This window comes from Erpetoichthys calabaricus, chromosome 17 (genome assembly GCF_900747795.2).
Source record: "Erpetoichthys calabaricus chromosome 17, fErpCal1.3, whole genome shotgun sequence".
NCBI classification, from domain to species: Eukaryota; Metazoa; Chordata; class Cladistia; order Polypteriformes; family Polypteridae; genus Erpetoichthys; species Erpetoichthys calabaricus.
In genome coordinates, this window is record NC_041410.2 from 57,146,074 (window position 1) to 57,163,001 (window position 16,928).

Sequence of the window (16,928 nt, forward strand, 5' to 3'; positions counted from 1 at the left end):
GAAGCCTGGAGTCTTCTTGTGTATGACAAGACCAGCTTTGCACACTTGGACTTGGGGATTTTCTGCCATTTATCTCTGCAAACCCTCTCAAGCACTGTTTAATGGCTTCCATCCAACCTATGGACAGCCATTTTCACCACTCTTCAGAGATGGTCGATGGGTTCAACTCCAGGCTCTAGCTGGGCTACACTCAAGGACATTGGAGTAAGTGATCATTAAGGATATCTCTGTTCTTTGCTTTGTCCAGCTTTCTCTCAGCCCTGCCCTGCCACTAAAAAACAATCCCACAAAATGATGCTGCCACCACCACTGCTTTTACAAGCTTTTGCAAAAATTATTTCTGGTCTGAAGGCAAAATGGAGTCTATTAAATGTATTAAACAGGTATACATAATAAAATGGCCACTGAGTATATTAACGTAAGGGGCATAATTTATAAACAGTGAAAAATTCAGAAGAGATTAGCAATGACAGTTTGATTAATATTTGATAGACAGGAAAAACCCTTACAGTGCAACAATATATAAAGGATAAAAAAATGTATATACATTATGGTGTACAGAATGTACAAATCATTTACTTACCCTAAAATGTATTAAGTAATGTATGATAACAATCACGCATAATCTGTAAATTTTATAAAACAGACTTTTAACCATCAGGCATACTTTACTTGAGTTGACACAAATAATATTTTTGTTTCCATCTTATATCTTTAAAGATCATCTTTAAACCATCATTAACTGTGTGTTGTTTACAAGTTAGAAGATTTATTGTTTTAAATATACTGCATCTGCTAGATCTTGAATGGCAACAAGAACATTCCTTGTTTAAAATGTAAAATGTATGATTAATCTTGTACACTAAAAGTAAGTACTTTTATGATGAAAAAGACAAAAAGGTATTAATAAACTAAAGAATTTTATACTTTATGCTAAATAACAACTTTACACTTTAATCCAAAATGTGGACACTCATCATTTTTAATACCTAATAGTTTTCATGTAATTATAATAAAGCAAATGTGAATTGTGTTATGGTACACAAAGCTTAAAATGAGCTGTAGTAAATCATATAGTACAATTCACATTTTCAGTAATGCTGCAAGTCAACTGTGAAAAATTGCATGGAAAAATTAAATTATTGTGCCACATTCAGGGTTGACAAATTGAGATTTTTGTACAAAATTAATTCCACATGGGTCATTGCTCAAATAAATATGAAATGTGTCTATATCATGTTTTCCATAAAAAGCACCTTCACCTGTAGAATAATCAATGCTAAACATAGATATTTTATTAGGAAAAAAAAAAACTATACTTACTAAAAGTGACATCACAAATTTGTGCAAATACAAAATCTGAATGCATCCAACATTCAATGTCACCTTCCCATCTACCTTTGATATGTCAGTGTAAGCATCACCTGCTGTAGCATCTGGATAAAGAGTCATACTGAAACTGAAGACTTCATCTCCTACAATGGAGACAGCCTTTTAAAAAGAAAAAAGGGAGATTATCAAGAAAACAATAATGCAGCCCTGAAATAAATAACATACATATATATTTTTCAGAGGATTTCAAATCTTCTGTTAAAAAAAAAAAAAAAAAACCCTGCTGTTACTAATTCACTACCATTTTATTTTGCTTTCTATATTCTTGACATGCCACTTCCATCATTCAATAAGCGTCTTCTCCTAGTTATGAGCTAAGACCTTACAAGCACATGAGCCTAAAAGACAGCACCAGAGAGTAACGGGATAAGTGGTCTGTGGCTTTGCACATGTTTTTTAAATGAATAATCAAGTCCTGAGACTGTGTAGTCTTAGAACAGGTGTGGGTCGGTATATGACAGCACTGCTCTGGGGCTGATTGCAGTGCTTGGATGATGATTGTGCACTCACATGCAAATGTGGGTGGATCAGTTAGGTGCTGCATTCACACCTTGAAGAGGGTGGAGGATCTCATCTGCACCCGATCGGGTAGTATAAAGAAGCCTGCACAGCAGACAGATGGAAGAATCCCATGCGAGGAAAGCAGAGGAGACATTGGTTTTAGAATGGATGTACCAGGGCTAGTGAAGGTTTTAAGGAACAGATTTTAATTGGAAATAGTTGTATGAAAATTTTAACCTCCACCTGCACATGGATGATTTGTTAATTTAAGCAGAAGAAAAATTGGATGCACTGCACTATTTATTTGAACACTAATTGATTCTGATGGATTTTAATAAAAGCACTTGACACTTTTTGCGCCTGCACCTTGCTGCATGTGTATGTCCTCATTTGCCCTGGCTCATCTTGGTCTATAACTATCAAGAGTTTTGGGTTCAAGGGGCTCCCAGAGGTGACAAGGGAGAATGAAGCCAACCCGGACCATCACATGTAAGTGTTGACACTAATCCTCGGTAAAACCAGCATAACCAAGAATAAACTGTAGACTGCACAAAGAGATGCTGGGAAAACCAGACATATTATTTTTCAATAATCAAAGATGAAAAGTTTTATTTTTACTAGGAAGCAAAAGAGACTGAAACAAAGGTGGCTGAAGTTTTCATGGTCACCAAAGTGCTACCATTCACTACTCTACTTGTTAATACATTTCCCATATCTGGAATAATGTATATATTACTACGATACATTATATAAATAGTGGTATTCTTAACAGTAAAAGAAAAAAATTATATTAGTTATATTTTTAATATTATTATGGTGATGTTACATTCACCAATAATTTCTTTGTCTCTTCATCACATTCACTTCCATTAAAGTTTTCTTGGATAATACATTTATTATTACATTTGTTAAAAGCCTTATGAATATTTTCATGTAAAACATATCATTTAGATTATTGCTCCAAATGATGGGTTACAGATCGAGATTAACCGATTTTACACCCCAAATGACTTGATCAGTGATCTGTAAATTTTATTCTCAAAAACCTACTTTTTTTAAAATCTGCTTTTCTAAGCTTTATAGTAATTTAGTTGTAGTAATCATTTATGTAAAACATTATGGCGGTTAAAGAAAGGCATGTGCCATTTTGCTGTCAACTTCTTATAAACAGAAAGCAGACAGTCAGACTTCTGGAGAGAGTGAAGGCAAGATTAATAGCTTTTTATATTACAGAAAATGGAGTAATAAACTGAGAAAAGGGAATCTAAGGAGTCTTCCTATGCGTGGAGAGAAATGGCAGAGAGAATGAAAAAAGAGGCACATTTTTGGCAGAAAATAAGAGAATAAGTTGGGACCTTTTCATTTTGTGCTGTAACTAAAATAGAAACTCATTGTCTGAGTGTGGATGGTAAGCAAGATTGTGTTTAGTACAGCAACTCACATTTTTAATTAAGAAAAAGAAAGATAACGAAGAATGCTAAGCAGAATGCTGCTTAGTAAACAGCTTAAGAGCCAAACGAGTCTTGTATCGAGTTGATAAATATGAACATTTATTTGAATTGTGGCTTGCAATTATAGATGTGTATTTATGGATAAATATTTTTTTACACGTTTAATTAGTTTATTTTAGTATATTTTAAGGGGAATTTATTTATTTCAATATTTTTATCTCCACTGGACAATAAGCCTATAAAATCTTGTTGTATTAAAAATGTTAAAAAAAATGAACAGATAACACAGAGTGGTCTGTAATTGAATTATAAAAATAGAACTTTGATATAGAACATACGTTTTCTACATAACTAATTATGCAGGAGCTAAGTGTAAAAAATAAATAAATGATAAATAAAATGATAAAGAAAACAAATTCGTATCAAACTCACAAATTCTAGTAACATGAAATCGGTGATTAGTATTGGCTCTAAAAAACCTAATCAGAGAATCTCTAATTAACATCAAATGTATACTGAGCTCTTCACTAAATATACAGTATGACATGAGCACTGCATTGAACCATTATCTTATAAGATATATTTAATCTTTGGTATGTTTTCTTCTCAGTCAATGAAACTGACAAAAGCTGGGAAGCTAGTGAGAGCTCAAATGGAACCCTTCCATTATATGTTTACACAATAAAGCAGCTTGGAAATGGCCATAAGCTTAATATGTTTGTGAATATGTTGAACAAAAACATAATTAATAAAGTAATTGAAAGTCAAGTGGAAAAATGTATAAAGAATTACATAAGTTATTAAATATACTTGAGTAAATCTTGTTAGCACAAACCACAATAAATACTCTTGAAATTACTCAAAGAAAAATAATTAAAAATATAAATTTGAAACTAACCTTTCTGTGCAATTTGCTTGAAGCAACATCAATAACAATGATGTCTCTGAGCCTAGCAAACACTTGTGACTCTTTATTTTTAATTACAACATAAGCATCTATACCTATTCAAAGAAAACAACATTAATAACATTTTTAAATGAATTCAGAAAAAAACAAAATGTATTACCTATTAAAAAATTAATTTAATCTGAATAAAAACAATAATGTTCAACCCTCACTTATAAGCTGACATTTGAAGGCATAGTAAACAAAGTCTATAGTGTCCACTTTAGGCCATTATCATCTTCCACTTCTTAAGTCCTCAAGCATCAGCATTACTCTAGGTTGTGTGGCATTCTTCACTATTCACTCGTTATGGCTCAAACATCTCTTATAATGCACCACCATTCATTTCTCTCTTATTACTCGTTTTTAATCACAATCACACATTACTTTTTATGTTCAACTTTTCTTTTTTTTTTTAAAACAGAGTCAATCACCATGGAACAGTAGTTGTGCCAGTGGAAGAGGCAAATTAATGTTGTGCAATAGTGAGACTGAATGTTGCTCAGAGAAGCTTCAAGCACTTACTGTCATTAAAAATGTAAATTGCCTTGAAGTGAAATCCTGTATAAAAGACAAAACACTTTTTTATGTTTTGTATTTACTCCTAATCAATGTAATTTGTAGCTGTTTAAACTTTTCCCATTAATTGCATTGTTTAATCAATTTCTAAATCAAAATGCATGTTACTGAATACATCTAGATTGCTTATAGTTTATTTTTATTTTTAGTAAACACTTTGCAGTGATCCTACAAACCAGACATGAAATTATATGGGTTAAATTAAATGGAAAGACATAATTGGTTGCTGTTGCCTGCCAAACATTTCACTCCCCCCAGGTTCTGAGTAGTATGGATGGAAAGACTTAGTTAAGAGAATAATCATAAGCATCACTGAAAAAGAGACGAAGAACATGAAATTTTAAGGAATGACCTTTAATGAGGTCATATTGTTAAAATCCTTTATGAGTTTAATGGGATAGTATCTTATTAGCTTTTGCATCACGTGTGAGAGAATAATTTAGAGGTTACCGTAGTTAAGTATTTTGGTTTGCAGTGCACATTGAAATATATAATCATTCGTTTTTAATCTCATGTTTGCAGTGCACATTGAAATATATAATCATTCGTTTTTAATCTCATGAAAAGACTACTGTAATGGTCAAGTAAACAAGCAGAAGATTCAAGGGTGGTGGTTCAAGACACTGATGTAATATTATTTCATCCACCTTGTAAGACTTGCTAGTTGGCACATATACAGTTTCATAACAGAATAAGTGCTGTAGATATTCAGTAGATATTGAAGATCAAGGATATAATGGAGAAAGACTTATTTTAGGCTGGTTGTGCTCTATGCTAAAACATCTCATGTATTTTAACCAATCAGAGTATAATATGTAAGCATTAATTCAGCACTGTTCTGCAAATTCATTTGTTATAAAAATACACCTCTACCCTTATTTTTCTGATCATTCAGATCACACTGCTGTGATGGATGCTCCATCTTCAGCATGGTGCTGCAAGAATAAACAAATTACAAAGATGGACAAGGTTTCTCCTGCCTGATTACTGACTTAAAGAGTTTTTATCAGACTTGTCCTGTTAGATAAGTTTCTTTTTTTTTTAATTAATATGTTGATTCCTACCACACACGCTGTCAATATGAGTTAAAAATGCTCCATTTCTCCTGAGTCCAACAGATACTGTAAATGGTGGAAGATGGAGAATTGGCTGGAAACCTACTGCGAGGGATAGTGAAGTCCTTCTCGGATGTAGAGTATATTCCTAAACTCTATTAGCTGCCAGAGTATGGGTACTCACTGTCTACACTGTGTTAAAATTTTATTTATTTGTGTTATTTTTTTCTTTTTTCCACATGCCTACCCAGATGGGCCACCTCAAATTGGGAACATGAGTGCTGCCATGCACAGACGACACCTCAGCACCACACTAGTTATGATCCCCAACAGGCCTGACCTAATTGTCTCTCTGACGGTTTCTACAATAATCTGTGTAAACACATTTTTAAAACAGAAACGTTTTTTATATTCTAGTAACAAAAGACAAAAGGTAGGCATAAACTATATAATGTATGAAGCCTGAAGTCCAAATATCAAAGAAACACTTTCACAAAAGGTACAAAAAAAAAGCCACTGCCAAAAAAAGCCGCCTTAGTGTGCGACATTGACACTCATTTACTATGACTTCCACCATGGTGCAACAGCATCAGTTGCTGACTGGCAATCAGAAGGTCACGAATTCGATCCTGCATGACTCCCTTTTGAGAAGTAAAGTGTTCTTATTTTTACTGTTTTAGAATAAAAAGATACATTTGATTTCAGTCTGTAACACCCAGTGTAATTTATGATATTTGCAAAGGTTAGCTTTGTTTTTTTTTTTTAAATTCACTTTTCATTCTCTGTCGCGTTCAGGATCCTTCCCTACTACCCCCCTCCCCCCACCTGACACTGCTGTTTTCACATAAAGACGCGCTATAGCTCTGCAGTGTATCACAATACATACGACCACGTGTTTTTTTTCCCACAATCTTGCTAGTCTCCACATGTTGCTGTATGCTGTTTCTTTTGTACTCCAGGACATGCAGAGGAAAGCATAGTAAAGAGTAGTAACTTCAGCGCTATATGCAATCATCAGACACTCCCCACCTGACACTGCTGTTTTCACATAAAGACACGCTATAGCTCTGCAGTGTACTTGTGACTGCATTGTCGTACCAAAGCTTGCGAACTGAAGTGTCTGCATGCACTTTTCGTGGCACTACACATGTATTTTTGAGCATGCCCATGTAGCTCAAACACAGGAACATATGTTGATGAAAAAGTATATCAAAACAGGTGCACTTTTATTGAAGACTATAACTGAAGAAAAAAGAAAGCAAGTTACAGTAGGCGGTTGATATGACAGCTTGCGTGGTGCAATGCTAAGAACTGCTGATTTCCATTCCGTGCTATAGAACTGTTAACATTTGAATCTGATGATTGCATATAGCGCTGTCTTATTCAGTGTGTGCAAGAACATGCAGGTGACCAGTTGCTGCGTGCTACAATGCACATTTTAAAAAAAGAGATGTTTTGAAGAAATAATTTTATGACGCAAATAGTACCAATCAGGAAACATCGTCGAAGTAATGCAATATTATTTGAAAACAAACAGCGTCAGGTTGAATGTGTGATGTTATACTGGCGCTGTTTGAGTCAGATCAGAAGCTGAATAAGCTCCTGTTCTGACTCTAAGTAAAAAGCATGAATTAACCAACAGAAATAACCGCGATCGACATTTTAAACTTAACGATTTATAGTGCATACCAATTTATAAATTTTATGTCCGTTTGAGGAAAAAAAAAAAACACTTTCTCCAAAGCTGGGAATCGAACTTGCGTCTCTGTAGCACGGCAGGGTTGCTGTACTCCAAGACAGCAAATTTTAGCGTTAAGCCACGGAATGTATTGTAGCATCTTTGAACCTTTTGTGAAAGTGTTTATTTGATGTTTGGACATCAGGCTTCACACATTATATAGTTTATGCCTACATTTTGTAACATTTATTACTAAAATATGAAAAAGTTTCTGTTTTAGCAATGTGTTTACACAGATTACTGTAGAAACGGAACATGCATAAAATGTGTGTATTCCAAATAACGATCTGATAGATAGATAGATAGATAGATAGATAGATAGATAGATAGATAGATAGATAGATAGATAGATAGATAGATAGATAGATAGATAGATAGATAGATAGATAGATAGATAGATAGATAGATAGATAGATAGATAGATACTTTATTAATCCCAAGGGGAAATTCACAATTATTTCCATTCTAAAACTCCAGCAGTTCAGTCACTCCCAGATAATCAAACAAGGCATGAGCTGGGAAAACTTAGTGAACGTTCTACGACGGTGGGGGATGGAATAGCCGGCTACTTGCTGCTCATCTTAATCGCCACATTTAGAAGACAAAAGAGAGGTGAGAATGGTTTTAAGGTGGGCCAGATCGAGTTTTTTCGTAGACTCTGGTAATTCTAGTGTTAAGGCACCTGCTGTCTTAGCCTCAATGAAAACACTGAAGAGGCTTCTCTGTGTTGTTTGTCCCCTTTTGTGCTTTCCTCTGTGAGCCTGCTGGCCTTTAGACCATTTAAGCTTTTATGCCTTGTCAGTTTGACTTTTGGTTGTGTTTTTTTTTTTTTTTTAAATCTATTAATTTATATTTTGTTTAATTGCCTTTGTTTTACTTCTGCTTTTTTACATTTGTGACTTTTTTTTTTTAACCTTTTTTATATTTAGCTTTGTATCTTTCTTGTTAAGTCTTTGAGTGTTGTTTTACAGCCTTTACAGTATATTTCTAAATTAATAGTTTTGAATACTTTTGAAACCTGTTGGAATTACTGTGATTTTTAATGTATTACTGTTTCTTTGCATTTTTGGACACTTTATTTAAGGCCAGTTTTGTTTATTTGAGCCAGGAGTTTTGCAGTCTTATGCTGTATTTGAGAATGAAGCCTTCAGACCTCTTTTTGAAGGCTTTTTGGTTAATTTTTGTGCATTTTGGGCATAAATTATAACATGTGTGATAGTGTGAATTGAATGTTTTCTCCTAGTTTTATTCTTCAGTTTAAAAACAAATAGGACACAAATTTAAGTCTTTTAAGAACAACAGAACTCTATTATTTAAATTTGGAATATTTTGTGTTGTTAAAACTTATATATTTTTTAAACACTTTCAAAATAAAAAATTAAATCACTGTTGTTTAGTATACTATACAAAGAAGAAACAGAAAAATCCAGAGAGACGCCTAGTATGATAATACAACATAAACATACTTTACCTTGAATCTGGATATCGGCTATATTTTTCTTATCATCACACACAACAGCATGGAAAAAATCAAATTTAGAAAAAATCTTCATATTAATTACGTCATTGCCTTTGCAGCTCTTTGCAACTGTATGTAAAGACAAATAAGAAAACACCAAATAAAATGTAATAATATAATAACAGATCAAATTAAATAACCATAAATGCATACTACACTTTATAAAATTATTACATATTTTTAAGAAATCCAGCCTGAAAAGGACTTGCGTAAAATTTCTAAAGGAATGCAGATTTAACTCCAAATACTTTCTAACATACAAGAATTAATGCTAGAATGCTGTCCCCAAAATGTTGCATTAGTAACCGAGTGAAGAACATTGCAATGCCTAGCAGCTATTCAATATGATCTCGAGATCAGCTCTTCCACTGCATCACCATCTTTAGTGTGGGCTATAAAAATGTACTGTTTTTTTCAACAGTTAGATGAAATACACATTGGATACCTTATTAAGTTATTTCATTCATATTTGACATTTAATACTAGATCATACATGACCTCCAGAGGCTGGTGATGTTCACGTGGTACAACAAACTTGCTTTTCCCTCTCAGAGTTGATGGCATTTATCTCCATTCTTTTCACAAGAGTAGCGCTGTGGCTGATACCTGCTCACAACTATTTGTTGTACCGGCAATCAAAGATACAATGTACCGTGACCGCTATCAGACTGAACAAAAGCAGGACGGTTACAGCAGTCTATTAGCCAGCGAAAGCACTGTGAAGAAGCTTTTACATTCTCCTTTATCTTTCATCATATTTTGTGCTGCTTCATTACACACAATCTGTTTCTTAAAAAACACATGAAAATGCAGTGAGGAATGCAAGTCCATCTAAACAACACAAGCATGTCTATTGGTACTATGTCCCATCTGCTGGCAGAAAGATTTTTTTTCTTTTTTCTTTTCTAAATGAAGAAGGTGTATCAAAATGATAAAACTCACACTTTAGTGCATTTAGCTACAAAATCTACAAAAATGCCATGAGATATGAGCCCAAGTAAACACTATTAGACTATTTATTAAAAAAAAAAAAAAAAAAAATTGAAATGTGTTAAATATATAAGAACTTTGTTTCTTAGTGCAGAAAGAATTGTCTGCAACTTAACATCAACAAAACCAAGGAAGTGGTTATTGACTTTTGCTGCACCAAAGAGCCTCTATGTCCAGTCACTATTCATAGAGTGGAGATAGATGTGGTCTACTTCAACAAGTGATTGGGGGTCCTAATTAATGACAGCTTGGACTGTTCGTGGAACACAGAGGACCTATATAAGAGCACGCTCTTTTTCTATAGGAGACTGCATTCCTTTAATATATGAAGCGACATCCTTCACATCTTCTACAGCAAAGTGATTGCCAGTGCAATTTTCTAGCTGTGGTGGACTGGGCTGGTAGCATCACTTCAAGAGAGGCCAACCAAATCAATAACCTAATTAACACTAGAATTAACAAAGCCTACGAAAAAACTTGTAAATCCGTCCCGCCTTAAATCCCTTCGCACCTCTCCATCAGCGTTTTTTGTCTTCTAAATGTGTTAAAAAGCAGCAAGCAGCCTGCTATCTCATTTCCTAACCGCCACACAATTTTCTCAACTCAAGTCTGTTTACCTGCGTGTCGGTAGCTTTGAGTTGTATAGAGTGAGAAGTCAAGCAAAATGACACTTTTTATAAATACTATATCGTTATTTGGAACACATGCATTTCATGTGTGTTCCATGTCTAGAACAATCTATTTAAACAGAAACGTTTTTCATGTTTTAGTAATAATTGACAAAATGTAGACATGAAGCGTATGATGTGTGAAGCCTGAAGTCCAAATATCAAATAAACACTTTCACAAAAGGTGCAAGTATAACAAAACAAGTGCGCTTCTATTCAAGAATATAACTGCAGAAAAAGAACCCACGTTAGGGTGTGACATTTATAACCCTTTGATATGACCGCTTCGGTGGTGCAACGGTATCAACTGTTGACTGGTAATCAAAACTTCATGGGTTCGACCCCGGACGACTCCGTTTTGAGAAGTGAGGTACGCTTATTCTTACTATTTTAGAATAAAAACATACATTTGATTTGACTCTGTAACAGCAGGTGTAAATGCCTCACTGTGCCTGACAGTGATAGCCTATTGTGCTGTGTTCAGACCAATGTGTGTGTCTATATTTATTTATCTACCTATTTATACACTTACTTATTTAAAGAAAAATTCCCCAATGCTCTATCTGTAAAATTACAACATGAAATGTAAATTAAAAAAGTAACCAAACACAGACTGCTCTTAACAATCACAGAATTTTTTTTTAGCGTTAACAACTTATTCATTTTGATTTATAAAATAAAATTAATAAAAGAACATATAACAAGAAGAAAACCTGTTTTAGAAGCAGTTTCCTTTCTTGCCTTTTCAGGCATTGGATCCTTTTCATATGATTTGGGTTCAGATGAAGGAACCAATGAAGACAGAAAATTAACAGTGGAAAGCAGAGCCTGTGTATGCAGAAGTATATCTAAAGATGAGAAAACCACCTGCAATGAAAGGGAAAAAATGTGAGGGAAAAATAGGGATATAATTAAGAAAAATTAATTTTACTTCATTTACAGCCCTCCAATGTAATATGGTTCCTGAAAAATGTTATAATTTAGGTAACACTGTCTGCTTTATGATTAATTGGAAGAATTCTCTCTCTTCTGAATATCTGATAATTCAAATTAATTGAGAACAAGCATCACATTACCTTAAAAATATTAATTTTCTTCAGCTACATTGTTTTCTTGTTTTTACGTTAGTCAAACTGTGTATTTTATAATTGCAAAGCATCTTAAGATGTTTTAGTCTGCTAAACAAATAACATCTATAGTTAAGTAATATGGTATTTTTTTGATAAATTTTCAAAAAACAAAACATTAAAATGGCATACAACTCAATCAAACAAATAATAGTAACAGATAAAATAACAAATCAAAATCTATCCAGTGAAAACAGAAAAAAAGAGATATAAAGGGGATTTTAAAAAAAGATTCAAACCCTACCCAAGAAAAAGAAAAAGACCGGGGACACAAGAAGAAAAAAACAATCTATATATATATATATATATATATATATATATAAATAAATAAAAGACCAAGTCGCTTGACCATGGGGTATGCACGCACGCACGACAGAGCCCCGCCAACTCTAACCCTCCTCCTGTGTCCACCCTCGCTTTCGAGGCATAAGCAGGCAGTGCGCATGGTGTACGCATGACAGAGCCCCACCCACCAACTCTAACCATCCTCCCGCGTCCACCCTCGCTCTCGAGGCATGCGCACTGCCTGCTCATGTGCCCGCCCCCAACGATATCCGACAAATACTCCCCGTCATTATGCGTGGCTCCTGAGCACTTACTAGCGCCAGTTGCATTAACAAGCAACCTTTGTGGTGTCACATGCATGTACTTACACTGACGACAAATATGACAGCTCTTCCTCACAAACAAGATTTCGCAAAATGGCTCCTCGATGTTGGAGACAGGAAAAACGGAACACCTGTGACATTACCTTCACATTGTTTTCCATTTATTTGTGATCCAGTTCAACAACTGTATGGCGACATCGACTTCTCAACTGTGACTCTGGAACAACTCAGTACGTGAGCTATATCGAGCATCACCAACGAAGACTCACGACATCTTAATGAACACGTACTGAAACTTATCCCTACCGACGAAGTAACTTTCACCAGCGTTGACTCCATCGTCACAGACGATCCCGCAGATCAACTTTCATTCCCCGAAGAATTTCTTAGCAGTCATACTCCCACTGGCATGCCTCCGCATAAACTCAAAATTAAAATTGGCTCAGTCATCATGCTTCTCAGAAACCTCATGCCAGCAAGAAGTCTCTGTAATGGCACTAGACTGACTGTTACCAGCATTCACCGCACTGTACTAGAGTGTAAAACTATCGCAGGTGCTACCTCACAAACTGTCCTTAATCCCCAGATTTCCCTGACCCCATCAGATTCAAATTTGCCTTTTACTTTTACACACAGACAATTTCTTGTTAGATTAGCCTTTGCAATGACAATTAATAAGGCACAGCGCCAAACTTTCAAAAAGATATGCCTGCATCTGCCAAAACCAGTTTTCAGTCAAGGACAATTGTATGTTGCTCTCTCCAGAGTTCCATCTTTTCATTCACTCACAGTCGTATCCTCAAACCCACCCCATTGGACAACTGTGTCTTTCAGGAAGTGTTCACCCATCAATAAATAATTATGCGGCATATACAAGCCGCGGGTCGGCTAGTACTAAGTAATTGAGGAATTACTAGCATAAGTCAATCTTCTTCTTCTATTGGCTGCTCCTGTTAGGGGTTGCCACAGCGGATCATCATTTTCCATATCTTCCTGTCCTCTGCATCTTACTCTGTTACCCCCATCACATGCATATCCTCTCTCACCACATCCATAAATCTTCTCTTAGGCCTTCCTCTTTTCCTCTTGCCTGGCAGCTCTGTCCTTAGCATTCTTTCCCAATATACCCAGCATCTCTCCTCCACACATGTCTAAACTAATATAAGCTAACCTCTCTGACTGTCTCCAAACTGTCCAACCTGAGCTGACCCTCTAATATACTCATTCCTAATCCTTCCTCGTTACACCCAATGAAAATATTAGCATTTTTAACTCTGCCACCTCTAGGCTCTGTCTCCTGCTTTCTGGTCAGTGCCACTATCTCCAACCCATATAACATAGCTGGTCTCACTATCATCGTGTATATCTTCCCTTTCACTCTTGCTGTCTGTCACAAATTACTAATGATACTCATCTCCACTCTTTCCACCCTGTCTGCACTCTCTTTTTCACCTCTTTTCCACAATCCCCGTTACTCTGTACTGTTGATATCAAGTACTTAAATTCATCCACCTTCGCCAACTCTACTCCATGTATTCTCACCATTCCACTGACCTCCCTCTTATTTACACACATGTATTCTTTCTTGTTCCTGCGGACCTTCACTCCTCTCCCTTCAAGAGCATATCTCCAACTTTCCAAGGTCTCCTCAACCTGCCCCTACTCTCACTACAGATCACAATGTCATCAACAAACATTATAGTCCATGGGGACTCGTGTCTAATCTCATCTGTCAACCTGTCCATCACTATTGCAAATAAAAGAGGGCTCAGAGCCGATTCCTGGTGTATTGCCACCTCCACATTGAATGCATCTGTCACTCCTTCCGCAGACTTTACCACTGTCATACTTCCTTCCTACATATCCTGTAAAACTCTTACATACTTCTCTGCCACTCCCAACTTCCTCATACAATACCATAACTCCTCTCGAGGCACCTTGTCAATGCAACTCCTTCAATCCTTCTCTATACTTCTCAACACCCTCAGAGAAAACATCACATCTGTGGTACTCTATACTGGCATGAAACCATACTGCTGCTCACTTTCCAAGATTCCATTAAACAATCTGGTTAAAAACTCCACCTCCATGCTTCCACAGGTATGTCACCTGGACTAACAGCCTTTCCATTCTTCATGCTCTTCATATATATACAATATATACACAGATATATATGATCAAGTATGTGAGATATACTGTAAATATGTTTGTGGTTAGTAAAATAGTGGTGCATCTTGAGATGATTTAGGGTACAAAACATGTGTTACTACAGAAAAAAAGGCTGGGAAACACTGATCTAGACAATAATATGAGGCTAAATTTTTTGGCAGGCTTAGTGAAATTACTCAATTTAATCACAAAGTAATTGAGAAATTTTCAGGCTTGAAGGAAAGGAGAGCAAAATTTATGTTCAAGGAAATATAGGTATCTTGATCATAAAGGCAGAATAATATTTAGGTTGAAATTCTCCTGCGGGTGTAGTAGAAGACAGGTTGGGGAGTGAGTTGTACTTTAAGATGTTTGGGTCTGTGGATCTTGCAATGTAAATTTATGCCCAGGTGAGCAACGAAAAGTCAAGAAAAATTACACCTTGTATAGGACTGGGCAGAATGGTTGCAAGTAGAGAATAAAATTAGAGTGGAAATGACTTTGTGGATGTAGTAAATGATAAACTGCGATGCAAGACTTGAGAAAAATCACAGGACTAGTGATTGTATGATGTGGATTTAGGGAATACAGAAGAACCAGACACTTTATTAACAGAGGCAGAATAAGATTTGGATAGGACTTATGCTATGGACGTGTTATAGGACAGTTCATTTAATATAGGACAGTTATTTAATATAGAAATACGGTGAGATAAAATTAATGAGAAGCGTATTGTTAAAAAACGCTTCTTTCAATCATCTGCAGCTTCAACGTTTACAAACATTTTAATAACCAGTCTGTTTGTAGTGCTTATTATAATAGTGATAATAATGCAAATAGTAAAGTGGTCAAGTAAGAGTTCCTGAAAAGACAGTTAAAAAAATCCTCTAACACTGTTACACCTTGGAAGGCCCAAAGAGTGTCTGATTTAAAGAAAATATGCTGAAAAGCTGAGAATAAGCGGGGGAAAAACTAAATTGATTGTCCACTATGAAATATTGAAGGCTAAAATAACAGAACACAACAACACAGTCTGACTTGAGAGGTGGTGCTATTTCTCTAAAATTATAAATAACAAATGCCAGTAATCTGAGTGTTTTATTCTCTACCATTGATCATTTGCTAAACCCAGGTCACTCAATGGAATACCTCGAAAAAACTTTTGTTATATTTTTCAGTCACATTAGAAATAATAGAGTACATTCCCCAATATGGATCCTATTAAACCCCAGTATTCCATTTTAAGAGAATTAAATCCTTTCACCAGGATAGATTTACCTGATCTACATAGAATCATTTCTCAACTGAGACCTTCCGTCTGTGTCCTTGACCTAATACCAACAAGTTTTTTCAAAGAAGTATCCGGCAGCTAATTGATAGTGTTCTTGACATAGTAAATTCATCATTAGATATGAGGGTCTTCCCAGACTGTCTAAAGCAGGGGTCTCCAACCTTTTTTGCCCTGAGAGCTACTTTTACAAAATGAAAATGGCAGAGAGCTACTCATGTTTCTAATGTTTCTTCTCATAGCTTATTTCAACCCAAACAAACTGAATAAGCTTGTTTTGCTTGAACATTTACAAAATGTTGGTGTCCACAACTCACATTTTGCATTAAAACATCACAAAAATATTAGTTCACCTGCAAGTACATTTTGTATGTCTGTATGCATTTTTAGTGCATCTCACACTGTTGAATTAAAACATGAATGCTATCAAAACAAAGCAATTACAAATACACAGATATTACTTATTCATTTGTCATTTTGTTACATGTCACTGCTTCACTTCACAAGAGTATTCACATGTCCAGTTGCATGTGTGATGTGTTTTTTAGTTAGTCAGATGACTGGCACTACATGGAGTCAACAAGAGAGGTGTATGGTAGAGTGTAACTACTTAGGTTCACTCTTATGGAGTCATTTAAATGCTCATCTGTCAGTCATGTTCTAAATTTTGATTTCATGACATTCATGTCAGAAAAGGCAGACTCACAGAGGTATGTAGACCCAAACAAAGCACACATTTTCAGAGCTGCTTGGTGAAGATTCTTATAGTTATCTGACTCTACTAAGCTCCAGAAATATTGAGAATGCTGTTGAGACTTTAACTGCACATTATTTTGAAGGTTTACTAATATATAATGTATAAAATCCAATGTCTGTCTGCTTTAAACGAGAGAACTACTTAACAGATTTAGATCGGGT

General features: G+C 35.3%; 1 protein-coding gene across 1 annotated transcript in view; it reads right to left on the minus strand.

Moving 5' to 3' along the window:
- vps13c (vacuolar protein sorting 13 homolog C) overlaps positions 1-16,928 on the minus strand; it is a 608,306-nt gene that overhangs the window by 322,253 nt on the left and 269,125 nt on the right. The window contains exons 31-34 of the mRNA XM_051920790.1: positions 11,553-11,706; positions 9,134-9,250; positions 4,243-4,346; positions 1,324-1,491 (exon numbers count right to left, since the gene is read on the minus strand). Coding sequence (XP_051776750.1) covers positions 1,324-1,491; positions 4,243-4,346; positions 9,134-9,250; positions 11,553-11,706 — 543 coding nt within the window. The remainder of the gene's footprint in view (positions 1-1,323; positions 1,492-4,242; positions 4,347-9,133; positions 9,251-11,552; positions 11,707-16,928) is intronic.